Source organism: Sycon ciliatum, chromosome 1 (genome assembly GCF_964019385.1).
Source record: "Sycon ciliatum chromosome 1, ocSycCili1.1, whole genome shotgun sequence".
Classification (NCBI taxonomy): Eukaryota; Metazoa; Porifera; class Calcarea; order Leucosolenida; family Sycettidae; genus Sycon; species Sycon ciliatum.
In genome coordinates, this window is record NC_088643.1 from 30614983 (window position 1) to 30633776 (window position 18794).

Sequence of the window (18794 nt, forward strand, 5' to 3'; positions counted from 1 at the left end):
CAGCGGAGTGCCTGTACTGCATGCACTGAGTCTGTCAGTGACATGTCGACAGGACTTCGCTTGATCGACTAGATCGGGACTGTAGCCTGATCTGCGTGGGCCACGTGCCGGGGTAGGGCAAGGTACAGGTATGTAGACTGCTGACTGACAATCCGTGCGTGTGCTCATCACCGGGTATATATTTACTGTACTGATTCTCCCAGTGTTTGTTTGTAGTTTTGGGACGCGTCCTTGCCGACCTGGATGGAAATGACTCGGCTTCTATGGACCACGGTGAACCGGTACTCAGAGGGTCCGTGTCGAACTAACGACTTTACTTCTTGACGGTTTCAGGTCAACACGCGTGCGGCCAGGTGGTGCGCGCTGATGCATTCACTCAGCTAGTGCAAATACTCAGAAATAGCAAATGACTTTGCATGTTTGTTGGCGCTAGGCAGGAAGTAGCCGTCACTCGCGCCAGGCCTTCTCCACTCCAGCCCCGCCGTATCTCTCAGTCTCATCTGTCGCAGGTCGAGTACAAATCAGTAGGGCCAGGGTGAGGTCACTCTGTTCTGTGTGTAGCGCCAAGTGGTTGATTACAGATTAGTGCCAGAGTTGGCAGTCAAGACTGTCCGGCAGTTTCTTTCATCTCAATTCTCATTTATCGAGTACTGTACATGTACTATAGTAATAAGTAGAAGTGGTGCTGGCTTCATTGTAAGCGGGACTTCATCACTCGACTCACGATCACGCGCCTTCCATTGTGTTTGTTTGGGAAGAACGACCAGAGAAAATAATGATGTTTCTCTGAATTCTTCGCTGTACCGTACCGTCGAAGCACTACATCGCTAGATCCTCAGCTAGCCATCACAACTGACTGTGTTTCTGTCCAAGACGGCTACTCACCCGAGCAGGGTGAGAAGGCACTTTACTACGGTTTACGTTTAGTTTAGTTTCGGGCAACTGGGGAGACCTACTAGTACTACCAGTACTAGGTCAACGCGACGAGTAGCGCTGAGCTGCACCGACTGTTGACTGTTGTGTATCTCGAGTGATTGCGCAGCAGGAGAGGCGCATTCCGCACATCGACTGAAATAATTGCGTACGCTACAGAAGTGAGTGGTGTGTCCCCAACCAGCAGCACAATACAAGGCTCGTATGAAGCCGCCACCCAGACCGGGTCAAGAACGCTAGTTATGTCGATGACAACATCAAATATGTCTGAAGTGGCCAACGACTTGAGCGGTATAAACACGACGGAGATAGCGGAGACTGAGACCAAAGACGACGGCGAGGCACAGCTATGGGTGAGCCCAGTGCCAGATTGGGAAACTGCTATCCCTATCTGGGGAGTTGCCTGGGACTTTCACGTATATTTCTTTGCTAGTATGTTCGCAGTGCTCATGCTGGTCACGCTATGGTTGTTAGCCAATGTGCTCATGGGCAGAAAAGAACGGCACAAACGCGGGAAATCTGCCAAGCGAAGGGGACCATCTCGCCGTAGGATGAAAAGTCTGCTACCGCCCCCGGTGTATTCTTTGATCGCATTTGCTGCTTTCCTGCGAGCGCTGTGTCTGTTTGTGGACCCGTACCACTCCACTAAACGTCTTCCGACGGCATTGGCCCGTGTGTTTGGCAACCTGCCGTTCACATCATGGGTGTGTGCGTACCAGCTACTGTTCCTGGCCTTGAACAGTGCGTTGCGCGTGGAGGTCGGCACCCTTGGATGGCTGAGCAAGCGATGGCTCATCTTCAGCATCGTTCTCTTCTTCATGGTGTTCAACACGGCTGTGGACCTGATCTTGGTGCTAGCCGCACGGTTACGGCCATTGCTATTGCTCTGCATGGCAGCGAATAGTGTCTGGATGGCGGTCATCGCGGCTGAGTTTGCGTACAATGCGATACGCCTGAAGCGGCGTATTGACGAAACACACCGCACACTCAGCTCTCCGCCCGGTCATGCTATGAAGGCCATGGCATTGAGCGGTCTCACGGCTGCAGTTACAGTATCGCCAAAGGCGGAAAGCCAGCAGCAGCAGCAGCAGCAGCGGCGGGGTATTCGGCAGTCTGTCCGCAAGCTGGCCCGACACCTTACACCCTCGTCGCTCCACATGGGCAGAGACGACAGCGACCGGACGACTAGAACCCTGCAGCTACAGGAGCACATCCTACGTACAACTGTCCTTCTCATGCTTATACTCCTCGTGTACTTATCATTCTTACTCTACTACCTTCTGGGTACAGCCAACGCTACACCGTTTGAGAGGCTGGTCAAGCCATGGACGTGGTATGCTGTGACAACCTGCTACCGCACGGTTGAGCTTGTCTTGTCGATTGCTGTACTGTACATGCTGAACAAGTCACATCAGAAGAAGAGAATGGTGTCTGACACTACTGACGCTGTAATGCTGCCGGGAGGGACTCAGGATCCCACATCTAGCATGACTAACGGAACTGTTTTCGAACCACCCAGGACATCACAGGTGGAGATTGGCGGTGAAGCAGTGCAGGTGCAGGTGCGGGAGAAAAATGGCGAAGCTGCTAATGGCTTGCCAGCCGCTCTGCTATCGTTTCAGCGCAAGACACTTCTAATTACTGCACTGTGAGTATGACACACACACACACACACACACACACACACACACACACACACACACACACACACACACACACACGCACTACATGTCCACTGATTCCAAGCATGTATGGCACTATGTGCACACTGGCTCCAAGTCGGAGTAGGATACACATTGTGGAATTGATGCCTTGAGGTCGATTTTCAGCAGTACATCTGAACTTTGCCCCCACTGATCCCAGATATTATGTTATTGGACATGGTGAAATAGGTAGTGAGTGCAGGTTTTAATCCCCAAGTTCTCAAATATTTTATTAGCGGCACTAATCTCAGTATAATAGCACTATGATGGTTCTTCCAACATCCCACATTCACCAGTCAGCTAGAGCCTTAGTTTCAAGCATAGTCTTCGAATGCTAACCATGACAGTTGGTTTAGCCCCGTGATCGCCATCATGTTCCATTATTTTTTCAACTTGAATACGACTGTTCCCAGAGCGCTATAAGATTATATACAGTATAACAACCTGGTCCAAATCTGATCGCTTAGCATGGCCAAGCATACAATGTATGTTCATGGTGTATAACATCTGATAGGTTAAGTTAGGTGGCAATGTGCATCAGTTCTTGTGGATTGCCTCTAAATTCTTTAGAAGATGGTTTGGTAAAATCTTTATAGAACAGCAGGCTTTCTGATTCATACTGGTGTATAATGTTGCAAGCCAGTCAAACTGCTGCTACCAGTGTCGTGTTTCATCACAGCCCTGTGTTCATTGGCACTGCACTGTGTATGCGAATAGTATTTTATTTTTAATATGCCGCGTTCAAGCCCCAGAGTCAAATTATTTTACGTAATGATGGAGTTGCTTGCAACATGCCCATGCTCCGCCCAGACACCCGCTTGATGTTGTCTCTGCCGCGTACTCCACTGTGCCAGGCTCTCACGCCCGGTGCCCTGGAAACAGATTGAGACAAGATCAATAAACCGGTAAGCACGGTCGCAAGTTATAAGAACTAGCACCGCGTGACTCCACCGCCGCCGCCACTGCACCTGAACGTCAAATTTAGCTATACCATGATCAACATAGCTGTATCAACATGATTAGCATAGCTACCAACCGTTCGCTATAATTATTCTCTTTTTTATGTGGCTATCGGCCCTTTTGAATGCGAGGGATGCAAGTCACGAGTCGCAGGAAACACACTCGTGGGAGCTATGAAATTTGAAGGAACTTTTGATTCAGAGCATACACCATTGCTGTACAGTAACGAAAAGGATACTACTTCGAAGTACTTGATCTGTGATGTATTGCATGTAGACTGATAGTTATTATGATGCACGAAACTGAATGGTGTACTAACTTTAAAAAATAATTGTGTATACAGTATGCGCTGCTGCACATGGACTTTACTTGACACTTCCTCAGCCTACTCAAGCTCAACTGATGAGGGGTGAACTCCCCGAAACACTGTGTATTGAGCAGGGAGTGGTGCTTGCTTGCAGGTTTGCCGAGTCGAAGGTTCGATGGACTTCTCGTGTGCTCTGGATGGCAGTCCTGAGTCAGTCAAGTGTCAAGTAAAGTCGGCGGAATAGCGTGAGCTCCGGTGTGGGGAGCAAACCCTTTCTTACAAACCATCGCCGAAGTCGCAACCACTGCTTCGTACGGTTTCTTTTACTTTTAGAACAATGGAGAGCTATGGAGGAGACATACGCGAAGTGAATATCAAACAGACGAAGAAGAGTTTTCTAGTTGTGCCAGAGGCTCTGGCGATAGTATCTCTAGCGTTTCTGAAGTAGACACTGATGCATTGCTAAATTTGGACCAGGATGAAGGAGCGGCTATAAACAGAAAGAGCTCGTTCCAAACTGAAGAACTGCCTTTGCCGAGTCCAGCTCAGGAGGCTCGAAAAGAACTAGAATTTCTCATGGACTCCGTACCAAGTCGATTGCTCAGCAGCTCCTGTCTTACTTTCCTGATGAAGCACGTACAGTTAGTTGTGGATGGTTGTATTGCCAGGCCTACAGTCAAATGCTATCAGAAAGGAAGAGTATTGTGGCAAGCCATACGTCTACACACCATCTCAAGGAGAAGATGACAGCACAAGCAAAGGATGTAGAGTGGCAAAATAACTTCTGACCACGTGTTTTCAGGATTTCCACAAATGGGAGGGCTCTCCATCTGAGATCGGATCTCAGGAGCTGGCCTCACGTCTGGTGTTTCAGATGAAGACATTATTCACAGAGTGGACGCAGTGACAGCTTGTCTGCAGGCAGGAATACTATTTGCCAGGATTAACTTCATCCCAACAATGAATGGCTACCTGCAATATTATTATGGTTTCATCTCTCACTACATGGATACTCAGGGGAAAGATTTGATGCACCGACTATTCTGCCACAACCCTGCATCCAAGTTGGAATGGAGAGCAATCAATGGAGAAGCTATCATGTCTTATTGCTAAGAAGTGGTGGAGCTCATGAGAGATAAGGTGGCAACTTCAGATGCAGATCGACAATATGCATAATTTCCTGGAAGTTTGACAATGTGCAGACTTTCTTCCATTTTTGTCCCAAACCAAGAGCATTATATCCTTTGCTGAAGCATTATAATCAGCATTATAAGACAGTTTTCGAGCATTATGGTTAGCATTATACGAACATTTTCGGAGCATTATCCGCTGGACCCTACTTATGGAGCCTCAAAGTTCGGAAATTGTGCCTTTTTTCGTACTTGCAAGTTGCAAGTGGCCATAAGTACAACCAAGTACAGTGTACAACAAAGTACACGAGTATCCCCATACCAAGATGTCCATGCATGTTAGAGGTCAACATGGAAAAGGGAAAACATTACTTCTTCTATTCATGGTGAAAAAGGAGGACAAAATGTTACGAGTTATGACCAACTGTCCACCAACGTAACCAGATCTTACAAAAAGAATAGAATGGGATAAGGAGCTTGGATTGGCTGTGACTCAGAGTTTCACGCCAGATCGAGATATCATCATGCACGCGCGAAAGTCGCTCCTGTTTAGTAGTGATGCAGCATGGATGAAAAAGGACGGAAGAGGCCTATTTGACGTCACAATGGGTTGTTTTGACGGAGCAGAGATATGCGAGCTAGTGGGAACTTACGCACTGTCAAAGCTAGCTGATAAGTTCGACAATGATAACATCGGACTCTACCGCGACGACGGGTTGGTGGTCTTGAGAGATGCGACAGGCAGTGCAGCAGACAGAGCAAGAAAGGAGATATGCCGTATCTTTAAAGATCTTGGGCTGAAAATTACTATCGATGCCGGCATGAAGGTCGTAAACTACCTCGACGTAACACTCAATCTAGCCGACGGGACTTACCGCCCCTACCGAAAACCAAATGACACGCTGATGTACGTCCACACACTATCCAACCACCCGCCAACCATCATCAAACAAATACCCAAGTCTATCAGCAGACGATTGACAGATATTTCGTCCAACAGAGACATCTTCCAGGAGGCGGCACCTCTGTACAACAGTGCGCTCAAGGCCAGCGGGTACGCCGAGCAGATCGTGTACATGGAGGAGAGAGAAAAAGAAGAAAACCCGCAGACGAAACATCATCTGGTACAATCCTCCGTTCAGCAAAACAGTAGCCACGAATGCCGGGCAAAGATTCTTACACCTCGTCGAGAAGCATTTCCCACCTCGCTCACGCCTAAACAAAATATTCAACAGTAACACAGTAAAAGTAAGTTACAGCTGCATGCAGAACATGTCTGGTGTACTACTCGGGCAGTTGCGAACAAGTGTGCTCTTCTCTAAGCACAGCCATCACTGGCCTGTCGCAGTGGTTGGAGGACCGCGGACTAATGCTGAACCAAAAGAAAACGCAAGCTCTGTTGATTACCCCAAGAGGCCCAGCCCCTGACACAGATAACATTCGAGTGGGAATGCAGCCCTTGCAGTTGTGGAACAAGCGCGGTACCTGGGCGTAATGGTAGATGGGCAGCTCTCCTGGGAGCCTCACGTCAATCACACAATCCAGCAGGTGCGGAAGTCAGTAGGTGCGCTGTGGCGGAGCCGCCGAAGCCTCGCCCTGGCGTCAAAGATCCTGTTTTACAGATCGATGATCCAGGGTAGGTTGTCGTACGCTTCCAACGCCTTTTATCCGTCGCTTCAAATTGGCAACATGAAGCCCCTCACACGTCTAACGAAGTGCGCTATCCGCGGCTTCTTCGGTCTGCCACCGTGGTCGCGCACGAGCCCGATCTTTGAACAGCTCCGACTCACCACCCTGGAGGACATGTTTAACATTAAAGGGGAAGTTAAGGCAAAAATCAAAATTTCACCAGTTGTAGTCTTCGGGGTGCTGAGTCGAATGGTCTTGGTCCGAGGAAGCTGAGACGCTCCCTTCCTACTTGAATCCCAATCGAACTCGCGCACTTCCACCGAAACTGGGTGACTGCGCCCTACTAGATGGGGATTTGTATGCAAAATGTCACTAAAAGCGCCATTTCATTCTTATAAAAACACGGATGACCGCGATTGGCCCATATGTTGTAGTCTTTTGGACGCTGAGTCGACTGGTTTTGGTCCGAAAAGGCTGCGATGCAGCGTTCCTCCTTTATTCCCAATCGAACATGGTTGAACAAGTGGTCACGTGGTCCTGGGTGCCCAAATCACCTGGTCACCACGCCAGCAGGTGACAACTTTCACACCAAGGTTCAACTCGAGTTCAACTCGAGTGACAGGACTGCACCCAAAAAAGGTCAAACAGGCTAGTAAGTTGTACCCTGCAGGCACGGTGACCAGGTGACTGGTGTACGCAGGAGCACGTGACCGCTTGTTCAACCATGTTCGATTGGGAATAAAGGAGGAACGCCGCATCGCAGCCTTTTCGGACCAAAACCAGTCGACTCAGCGTCCAAAAGACTACAACATATGGGCCAATCGCGGTCATCCGTGCTTTTATAAGAACGAAATGGCGCTTTTAGTGACATTTTGCATACAAATCCCCATCTCGTAGGGCGCAGTCACCCAGTTTCGGTGGAAGTGCGCGAGTTCGATTGGGATTCAAGTAGGAAGGGAGCGTCTCAGCTTCCTCGGACCACGACCATTCGACTCAGCACCCCGAAGACTACAACTGGTGAAATTTTAATTTTTGCCTTAACTTCCCCTTTAAGCTCCTCATCTTTGTCCGTCGTTGTCTGTTCTCCCGAGCTAGCTCCCTCTTCGCCAGCTTCTTCGTGAGAGTTACAGGTGACCACACTCGGGGAGCAGCACATCACCTAGTTCGAGTACCATTTTGGCCCGGTCCTGCGGGTCGAGCGACCATGCAGTTCATCGGCGCAGTCCTGTGGAACCAGCTCCCGCCTGATCTCCGTTCCGAGCCCAGCCACCTTCAGTTCTGTGCCCTGCTAAAAGCGCATCATGGCTCCGTTTAAATGCTTTTCGGCTAGTGTGTTCCTGTGGTATAGTGGACTGAAGAATAGTAAACGTGTTTTGCAATATATGTATGAAGCTATTTTGTATTATAGTATGTTCCCATTCCGTTTCTGCTTTGGTGTAGCCCTGAGGTTGATTGCTTATTTATTTCTACCCTTCCTCTCTCCGTACTTCTGCCCCCCCCCCCTCTCTCTCTCTCTCATTCCTTCTGTCGTCCACATGTATCAAAGGAGGCGAAATCGCCTGTTTGTGGTGCGACGTTAAATAAACTTCTACAACAACAACAACTAAAGGCGCACAACAATTCGGTCTTGCGGAAGAAGCAGAAAAATGATCAACAGAGAACAGAGAAAAGATGCAACTGCAGGGATAAAGTTAACTGCCCCATGCATGGAAACTGCCAGATCCAGTCAATCGTATACAAGGCCAGCGTGACAGAAACCGGAAAAGACGAACGAAATGAGTACCTCGGCCTAAGGGGAATGACGTTCAAGAAGCGATACGACGGACACATGACGTCAATGAGGCATGAGCGACTGGAGAAGAGTACTGAGTTGTCGAAGCTCATCTGGGATATGAAGCGCAAGGATGCCGGGTACAGCATCAGTTGGTCAGTTGTCGCCCAAACACCAGCATACTCCAATGCCACCAAGCGCTGCCCTCTCTGTCTGCGTGAGAAGCTAGAGATCTTGCGTGCTGACAGAAGGGTGAACATCAACAAGTGATCGGAGCTAGTGGCCAAGTGCAGACATGACAACAAATTCTACCTATCTAACTTCACACCTCCAGTTACATAAACCAGGATTACACCTGATGTCTGGCGCTGATCTTGCAAGTACATGCATAGAATCACCGCTTGACCTTATTTGCGCTTAATCTGATTCCACTAGCACCTTACCACACTATATCAAGAACATTCATTGAGTTTTTGTAATCATTGCTGTCTGATGATCGCCACAGGCGTGAAACTCTGAGTCACAGCCAACCCAAGCTCCGTATCCCATTCTATTCTTTTTGTATGAAGCTCTGCGCCCCGGTGCATTGAGCACTCTTTCGAGGACCACACCCAACTTTCCGTGTGTAACCAGATCTTATACAGTTAGCGAGTGCGACAAAATGGCACAAAACTGACAAGGAGTACTGAGACATTCGGCGGCCTGACACCTAGCTCACCATCCGAATTCTTCTATTCATTACTTGATTTCTTTAATTCTTTTGTACTTCAGTAAAAATATTATTTCATTGCCAAAGTAGTTTGAGTTACCTTTGAAAATTATCATGTTCAACTGTCTTCGTAATCATCATACTCGTCCAACCGATGTCACCCTCACCCTGCGAACAATCAGCTCATCTCTCCCGTAGCTCCACCTCTCCTTCCATCATGACCGAACATCAACTACATGTATATCAATTTAGAGCAATATCCATAGCCTGCAGTCATATCATGGCTGCTAAAATCCAGAGGTCATGATTTCGTAACATGCATATTAAATGCACAAATGTAATGTACATGAACATGTACTGTAGTACATGGAGTTTTGCGGACTACCCGCCACTATCTCGTCCGCCCCGGGATACCTGATAAAGGCTGATTCACTCGCATCTTCTTTTACATGTACTATGTCAGTGTGACAAAGAACTTTGAAGAAGACGAGGTCGAGCATACAATACTGTATTGCCATGATTTCTACCCTTCTTTTCATTGAAACACTATCTGCATGACCTCCGATCCCTTCACCATGCAGACCACCAGCACTGATCAGGTGAATTGTACACAATTGTATAGCCTACATACTAAAACTGTGGTATAATCGTGTAGTTATGCTCCTACCTCCGAGAGGATGCCAAATTATGCTCCAAATTTTCCACCACCAAATTCTGCCAATAATTATGCCGGCATAATCCGCCGGTGCCTACAACCGACCGGGGCTCTACCAACCGTGGATGGTTGTAGGTCACTGTATCGGAGCACGGTGTCCTCCACCTTGTTACATGCTGTCAACCAACAACATGTACATTTATATACATGAGTACATGTACATATAGGGCCAAGGGTTTTAAGTTCAAAAACTAAATACAGGCTTTCCTTTTTTCTATACAAGCTGCCTGTACACAATTACAATGTATACTACTCTGGATCATGCAGGATTGGAGGGGAAGCTTTCGTAAAATAAAACTCAGAGGTGATGTACACTTGCGCTTCAGACTGCATGCAGTGCAAGCCTGGAAGAAGGAAAAAGAAGAAAAATCTGAATGCGCCCAATAAGGGACTCGAACCCTTGACCCTCAGATTAAAAGTCTGATGCTCTACCAACTGAGCTAACCGGGCAGCCACGTCCCCAAGAATTATTCGAGTACTATTTTTTCCATCACTGCCATTTATTACATCAAAATAAATGGCAGTGTTCGCGTCCTCTTGGCCGTCTCTAGTCTTGCTATATCGGATACTGGAACTTCATCTTTGCTCGAGATGCTGCCTTCCTTCAAGTTCAAAGGCAAAGCACAAGATCACGCCATGCAGAATTTAAGATACGCAGGTGTTGTAAGGCCTTGCAAGTGCAGGGTGCTCTTGGTATGCCGTCATTGTTGGTGTCAATCACCGGATCACAATGGTGCTTGTAGTCGTACATGTACTTATCTTCACATGGTATCCCATGTACACGACAGAGCGACGTGTGGAACAAAGAGGCCACTATCGTTATCATTATCCATCAGAACTCGGCCAAAGGCCGAGGAAGACAGGACCGAAAGACCTCCATCGCCCACCCCAGAAGCATTACATATCAAGGACCTTACCGGCTTACGCAGGATAGCTGCCGAGCCAAGGATCTTTTTTTAAGGAGAGCATTCTTTTGCAATTCTGCCACAGACCAGTAGCTGGTGATACCGATGCTGTAAAGGTATCCTGGCAACTGTTTGGAAACAGTACCTAAAACTCCGACTACCACAGGAACAATCTGAGTCTCAGCTTGCCATAGCCAATGGATCTCGCGAGCAAGAAGTTGTCTTGGCACGTTTCTCACGCACCTTCCTTTTCAGCAACTCGTGGATCACCAAGGACAGCAATGTCAATTATCAGGGCCTTCTTGACGGGGAGCATCACCAACCTCGTCTACAGAGAGCACCTTCTCACGACAGTGTAATGGTGGTGACAGTAACTGTTGTCGGCTGACGAGCTGTGAGAAGGACGCCATGGGCAGAAGTAACATTGTTGAAAAAAAGTATTTAAAAAAAAGAGAAGTATTAAAGCGGAACAATTTCAGAGCAAAAGCTAATTTTATGAGGATGAGGAGTGTGAGGACTGAGTATCAAGATGACATCCGGGCGCGAACATCTTACTTATACATGTACATGTACACGACTGACGGTACAACAACTGAACAACAAGAAAACTAAGACGACTCCCTAGAATAAACAGGGTCAGAACCGGGTCTAACACCCATACGCGTACGGTTCAGATCAGGGAGTCGTAAAAGCCCGGGAGAGGACACGGGATGCGCGCACGCGGACGATGTTTGCCTCGGCCAGAAAGTGAAGCACGCTAGGCCGGCGCGGCCGGATCTGCTCGATCCACGTCGCTGTGCTCGTCTTCAGGGCAGGGAGTCCTAAAATACCAATATTTTACAACTCGTTGTTTACACCATTATCCGAAACTAGTGGCGAAGGAAGCATAAACATGATTGTGTGTCTGTCTGTCAGACTCAGTACACATGGTACAGGGGGTGGGGAGTTGAGTGTGTGTGTGTGGGGGGGGGGGGGAGGCGTGTGTATGTGCACATGTGCTTGTACTTTTGTGTGTGTTTGTACAGTGTTTGTGTGTGTGTGTGTGTGCGCATTTTTGTGCACAATTCCGTTATGAAGTACAAATGATAGGTTTACCTGTAGGCTTTTGTACACTCGCCAAGACTTCAGTTAGATTCACTGAGAACCTTTCTGGCCAACCTGGAAGCTGAGCCTTCCGCTTCCTAAACGGCTAAAGTCAGTATGCGAGTAGAAAAGTGTTGAAATTATCAAGATTTATAAATAACGACCTGCAACCATGTACAATGTAGATAGATAGGGAACACACATTGATTGTTTTTAAAAGAATCCAGGCAATATCATGAATCATGGAACGAGTGCGTAATAATGCTCTATGTTGCGTTTTGACGATGCTGAAGGAAGGGAGCCGTTGCGATTCACTCACAACACACGCACAGAAGTCCACGCGACTGCAATTTTTCAGTGCAATTTCTGACACAAATTCATAAATCCACGAGTACGAGGAAGCTCAGCGAATCTCAACACGAACGTTCGCACATCACCTGCAATGGAATGTGGGCTGTATGATACGACCAGCGGCTAACACGGGAAGTGGCGTCATTTTCCACAAATCTCGTTTCATTCACAACCATTTGACTGCAATTCAGTGCAATTTCTGCCGCAAATTCAACTCCGCGAGTACGAGGAAGCTCAGCGGATCTCAACACGAACGTTCGCCCATCACCTGCAATGGAATATGGGCTGTATGATACGACCAGCGGCTAACACGGGAAGTGGCGTCATTTTCCACAAATCTCATTTCGTTCACCCCAAGGCTCAAATAAAAGTGAAGTGCAATTAGGGACTTATCTTGCATTTCCATCGCCTCAGAATAAATTAACTTCGATAAACTGAGAGAGAATGAGTGAGGCAGCTGGAAGAATTGAGGATGAAAATAGAGATCAGAAGACTCGACGGAGCAATCGTCTCCGTGCTCTAAGAGAAATCGGAGAATGTCCCAATTAGTATTTCAAGAAGACATCACAATTTTCGAAAATAATAATTTCCTTGCCTCGCAACACCGTTCCCTGGCAGCGTTCCCCGGCAGCGCGAGGCAAAGATGTTTTCTAGGAATGTGTGCCGTGTCCTCTCCCGGGCTTTTACGACTCCCTGGTTCAGATGGTCGTGAAGACCGGGGCTCTACCAACCACGGAGGTTGTAGTACTGTGAGGTCGCTGTTTCCGAACACGGTGGTCCTCCGCCTTGTTACTTGTTTACAATACATGCTGTCAACCAACAACATGTTTCAACAAAACAAGGTTTATCTTGTATTTACAGTGGTATCACAATACTGCTCAACAGCAGTACAGGCTCACCACATACTGTGACCCATCGGTGCTTCCCGGCGTTCATTAGACCCACTCCCACTGCACCCAGTGGACATGCCGACACGTGGACAGTGATATACACGTACCTGTACATGTATGTAGACAAAACATCTAAAAGGAGGTTATGCCTCCCTCTTGCCCAACCCTGTATTGGGCACTTGGCAGGATATTTACAGCCTAGGCCCTATTATATCCTCGATCGACCATAGGCATAGTCATGCAGTGTTCATACAGTCATGTGCTATCACAGTGAAAGACAATCATACTACGATTCATAGCAGAATAGAAGACCAGAACTAAATTACTTCAGAAGCGTAGGAACAGGAACGTTTGAATCACAGCAGTGCTGCACTGTCAACAGCCTGGCAGCAGCAGCAGATTGATTGAATTGCAGGTTGCAGTTGTGTATGGAATCAGTGTCCCATCACAAGTGCCACGCCAAGTGGATAACGTTTATAGCATGATTGTACATACATGTACATGTACATGTAGATCACCAAGACTACAATTTTTTTCTCTGTACAATGTAGATCTACAAACATAAACAATAGACACCATGGTACCATGTGACTGTCCATGGCACGAGGGAACACACCTTAAAAAAGTAATTGGTTAAATCACAGGCATGCAATGTCCTGAGTACTTGAAGTTGAACTCAGCATACATGCAGCACGCAAGTAACCACGGTTACACTCAACAAGGCCAGCTGGCCAGGCATGCAGTCAGTGCGGACAGTAGGCTTTCCACTGGCACTGGCACTGTACTGGTTCTAGTCTAGATCTGATTTGTGACAAGAAATTCAAGAATAGAAAACTCTGAAAAGTGCAACAATAGACCCTTTGCACAATAAGCGAGAGGGGTCGAGACGGGGCATGCTGTGCACGCGCTGCACACTTGGCATGCAACCAGCATGCATGGTTTGCTGCAGGACGTGATCAAGTTTCCTGTGACAGGCTGTGTTTTCACGGTCCCGACGCGATGTTCATGTATGTACTCCTCAGCCTTTTTTCATTTGAAGTTTTTTTAGTTTTGAAGGAAGAAGTTTCGAAATGATTTCCAAGGACCACTGCTGGGTTCTTGTTTGCACCAACCGTCATCCCCAACGTTAGTCTAAGGAACCCACTTGTCTTTCCATGCGTTCCCTGGTGATGCTGGCATTCCACACTCTGGAATCCTGGCTATCTGGCGAGAAGAGGGCCGCAGTGCTGCGATATCGTTCACAGTGTTGTGCTCGGAACACTTTGTCCATGACGACTTTCATCCTTGCTTTTGCTAAGATAATGAACGCCCTGCCAAGAGACTCTGGAGCTTGAGAAAAAGGCATGACCCATCCCTGTCTTCGCTATTGGAAGATCGACTGCTTGCTGGCGCTGCTCGAGCTGCTGATGTTGAAGTGGAGAGAGACGCAGCCTCATCGCTCAGGTGCGCGGAGAAAGTCATCTGAGTTCGAGCTGTGGCTGCGTGCACGATATGACCGACTTTCACATTATGCACATAGCCACCAAAGTAAAACTCATGGACACTATCCATGGGCTTGTTCACTGGTACTACTCCATCAGCGCTCCCTCTTCACTGTCGTCGGCGACTTGCCCCTGCGTTGGAGACGAGCACGCATGGTGTGGCACTCACTCTGGGAAACAGAGGTTCATCACTCATCCACTGGGAGTCGGACGCATGAAAATTAATGTTGGGCATGATGAAGGTACACTCGAGGAAGACTGGTGCCCTTCTTAGTTCTAGGAGCATCAGGGTTCTGCATACAGAAGTGTTCTCTACATCGACAGAGGAGAGAAGGTAGAGAAACGAAAATTATTTCAATCTACAGTAATCCGAAATATCCACTGAATGCGGAAAACTTACCGCTCCAACGACTCCTTCTTTTTCCAGACAGATACGCACCCTCATTCAGCAGAAAACTGTTCAGTTCCTTCACAGACCATTCTTCATTTGACAGTTCGTCCACGGGTTCCACAGCCATCGATGGCAAACCACTCGACACTCTCTCCTCCATCTCCAAAATGGAAAAATACAGTGTTCCACCATGCTCAACAACTGATACTCTGCACAAAAATCGAAGAGGATGCCCCGTCTCGGATCACGTGACCGTTATTGTGCAAAGGGTCTATTGCCTAGTGCTAGCATGCTACGATGGGCCATGCGACATGCGACATTCTGGGCGATTGACTGTTTCCTTGCTGGAAGTGTACACACACACACACATACACACACACACACACACACACACACACACACACACACACACACACACACACACACACACACACACACACACACACACACGGGGAATGTTCAGAAGAAGACAACCAGGGCCTCCAAACGACTTGGCAAAGTGAATACGGTAACCAATCTGGTAAACAAGGACCAAGTAAGTAGTTTGTTCTCCTTTCCAACTGCTCAGTACGACTGAGTCCTGACGGACAGTACGTAGGTTATATCTTCTAACGTTTTACTGAGCTGCAGCTACTGTGGGCTTTGTATCGGTCCCGGCGGTCCAGAATCGTAGATCCACCGACGCCGGAGACCAGGCTACAGGCCGACGACCCGGGGGGCTCCCGGTGTCCGGATCGCTGCAGGCGAATGTGTATGCTGACAACGGAAGTACGGTAGACCTACGAGCAGGCTACAGCACAGATATCTACTGACGTGATCCGGTATCCGCGCATCCTAGGCCCCTGTCGATTGTCAGGAATTATTTGTACAGATCGTGCAAGACAGAGCTAGAGGCCGGCTGGACGAGCAGAGGGACGTGGCCGGAAAATCAGCTTGACAGGTCAGTGATCATGCATGGTGATTGCCCGTGGTCGCCCAACCGGGGGTTCGTAGCTGCTGGCTGACCGATGCATGCAGAAGGCAAGAATCACAAAAGAAAATTAGTTGATGTTGGGGAGAAAGCAGCGTGAACTTCTCGGAGCTACTTTTGAATTATTACTGGTACTAGTTGTGAAGTACCTTGCGACCTCTGAGACCTCGACAAAGGAGAAACCAGAGCGTGGCAGCACAGAGCTGGTTGTCAGCGATATTATGTACTATGTAGAGCTGTCGAAACAAGTTACAATGTTTTTGACGGCCTTGACGTTCCACCAGGATAATGTGTGATACTCGGTGTGCAAGAATACCCAGTAGTCGTGGTGTTCAGGAAAACTAATTATTGTAGAGCTGTTGGGATCGGATGTGCCCTTTTGACTCAGTGTTTCCGTTATTCTTCTTGCCAGTTACAGCTACACATGCAGCCGGCACTGGCTCGTCAAGCAATAGTTCTGCTCTATCGGTGTGTTATGCTGAGTGGTGCTGGGCAGTAGCTGCTACAGTCTGCCGTCAGTAGTACTGTGTTACGACCACTGAGTATTCTAGTGTGTGCATGGCTACTGTGCAGGCTACTGTGCAGGCTATGTCCAGAGCTGGTGACATTGCCCCAGTCCTGTGCAGCACCTCCAATGGTTCGGATAGCAGTTCAACTGATAACAATGGCACAGTGAGTGTGGAGAGTGGCCAGGGCCACGCTTGTAACAATGGAACTGAAGTAGCTTCTGGGGCTGCTGTGGATAAGCAACGGCAGCTCTGGTTAAGTCCAGTGCCACAGTGGAACACAGCCAAGGACGTATGGGGAGTTGCATGGCCGCTTCATACATACATCTACGCCACAGTGTTCCTGGGCCTGTTTGTGATCAGTGTTATCATGCTGTGGAAAGCAGTTGCGAGGAGAAAGGCCTCGAAGCGGCAGCCAACGGGAAAGCTGAACGGTCGCTCCAGCGGTCTATTGCCGCCACCGGTTTTGACCCTGCTCACCTTGGCAACACTGCTACGCGCCGTTCTGTTGTATGTTGATCCGTACAACTCTCAGAAGCGATTCCCGACTGTGGCTGCACGCACTCTCGGCAATTTGCCATTCACATGCATGATTGCAGCGTATCAGTTACTGTTTCTGGCCTTGCGTAGCTCGCTGAAGATCAAACTTGGCTCACTCCACTGGCTGCAGAACCGTGTTCGCATCTTCCTGGTGGTAGCCAGCTTTATGGCGTTCAACACACTGGTGGATATCATACTCGTTCTGGCAGTGAAGTCTCGAACCTTGCTGCTCATCTGTATGCTTGCCAATGTTGCTTGGTTGTCCGTGATCTCTGTTGAGTATCTGGTAATCATGTTCCGTCTGTATCGGCGTATCCACCAGACGCCAATGGCATCTCCGTTACGCGGCGATATGGCAGATGGCGACGAGTACTTGCTCAAGCAGAGGGGTAATTCGGTTTCATTCGCTCCAGAACCCGCCACCAGCGGCAGACGGTCCCTGAGTGAAGAAGTAGGCAGGGAACGCAGCCCGTCGAAGCTAAGCACTCTTGGCCGTCGTTTTACACAGTCCTCACTGGTCAATAAAGAGGACGGCGGTGGCAAGGCCAATCGACCTCAGTTTCAGAAACGGGTCATTAACATGCTGCTGTGCCTGCTGCTTTCCTCATCCGTGTATCTAGCCTTTCTCTTCTACTATATGCTTGGTGTGGCCGACGCAATCAACTTCACTGAGCTTATTGATCCATGGACCTGGTTTTCGGTGGCCACATGCCATCGCCTGTCTGAAGTGGCAGCCGTGTCCGTCATCCTAGTGACTATGAGCCTTGCCAGTGGCCAGAAGCAGCGTAGCTCTGTCTCGTCACGCTCAGACTCGTGGCAGTTGAACTCAATCTCGCTTACTACAAGCCAGAGTCGTGCCGTGTTTGTAACCGTAGATGCCGCATCTGCTGCCGCCGCTGGCAATGCAACTAAGCTCAGCCAGTCGTTGAAATCTCCAGTAGCAGCAGTGCCAATGCCCGCCATCCTTCAGCCCGAATACACACCGGCAACAGGCCCATCCTGGATGATGTTTGAGTCTGCACTCTGATCAGGACATCACTAGGTAAGACACATACCTGTGTGTGTTGCTGCTATACCCTCTTGAACAAACCTACTACAGGTCCACCCTCGTTAGTAGATAATCTCTGGGCCATCGAAAAAGTTATCTTATAACAAGACTTATCTTGTAGCAGGACTTGCAGCTAAAGGTGGAATAGGCACTACTTCGTACTTACCGAGGCTACCCTCGGTACAACATAAATTATCGATGCTTCAACTCATTATAAGATATTTGAAAATCTCCAACATAACTCTTCCTTGGATGCAAAGGATCGTCCATATTCACGAATACCTTGACATAATACGTGTCCTCGTTCTGCTTTATCCTACGTGTTTTGGCCTTGGTCCTGCATGGTCAATATTATCTTATACTGAGGGTTTGGCACTCCAGGGACCTGGGCAAAGGGTCGTTATAACGGATTTTATGTACTAACGGATTATGTTGTAACCGGACCTGTAAACAGTTGTATAGACCACGTTTCGCCAGGGGATTTCAGATTTCTATTTACTAGCGGGGTTTATGTACTAACCGGACTCGTTATAATGAGGGAGGACCTGTACTTAGGCCACCCTTTCTTTTTTCGTTGTTTAACGTCCGCGCCCGCGTACCTTTTTGCCTCCGACCGGAAAAAAAAAGAAGAAAGTAGTAGTACCAATAATATGCGAAGTTGTAAATACATGATTGTGTAGTTTCACAGTGTGCCGATCATGACCTTAAACTTATAATCTTGCCTCCCGGGCATGCCTTTGTCTTGTGTTCTTTTTCTTTTTTTGTTGGCTTT

The 18794-nt window shown here is 48.2% G+C and overlaps 1 protein-coding gene and 1 non-coding gene across 2 annotated transcripts; one reads left to right on the forward strand and one right to left on the reverse strand.

Annotated features, from left to right (window-relative positions):
* Positions 1-10234: 10234 nt before the first annotated feature.
* Trnak-uuu (transfer RNA lysine (anticodon UUU)) lies at positions 10235-10307 on the reverse strand. The gene has a single exon. It is a non-coding gene; the product is annotated as a tRNA-Lys (tRNA).
* Positions 10308-15307: 5000 nt separating this feature from the next.
* LOC135822468 (uncharacterized) lies at positions 15308-18336 on the forward strand. The gene is made up of 2 exons (XM_065335244.1): positions 15308-15898; positions 16341-18336. Exon 2 carries the CDS (start codon positions 16487-16489, stop codon positions 17999-18001), a length of 1515 nt encoding a protein of 504 aa, XP_065191316.1. The 5' UTR covers positions 15308-15898; positions 16341-16486; the 3' UTR covers positions 18002-18336.
* Positions 18337-18794: the final 458 nt, after the last annotated feature.

Excerpts from the sequence above, each read along its gene's own strand:
- LOC135822468 (XM_065335244.1), top strand. The coding sequence starts at position 16,487 with ATGGCTACTGTGCAGGCTACTGTGCAGGCTATGTCCAGAGCTGGTGAC.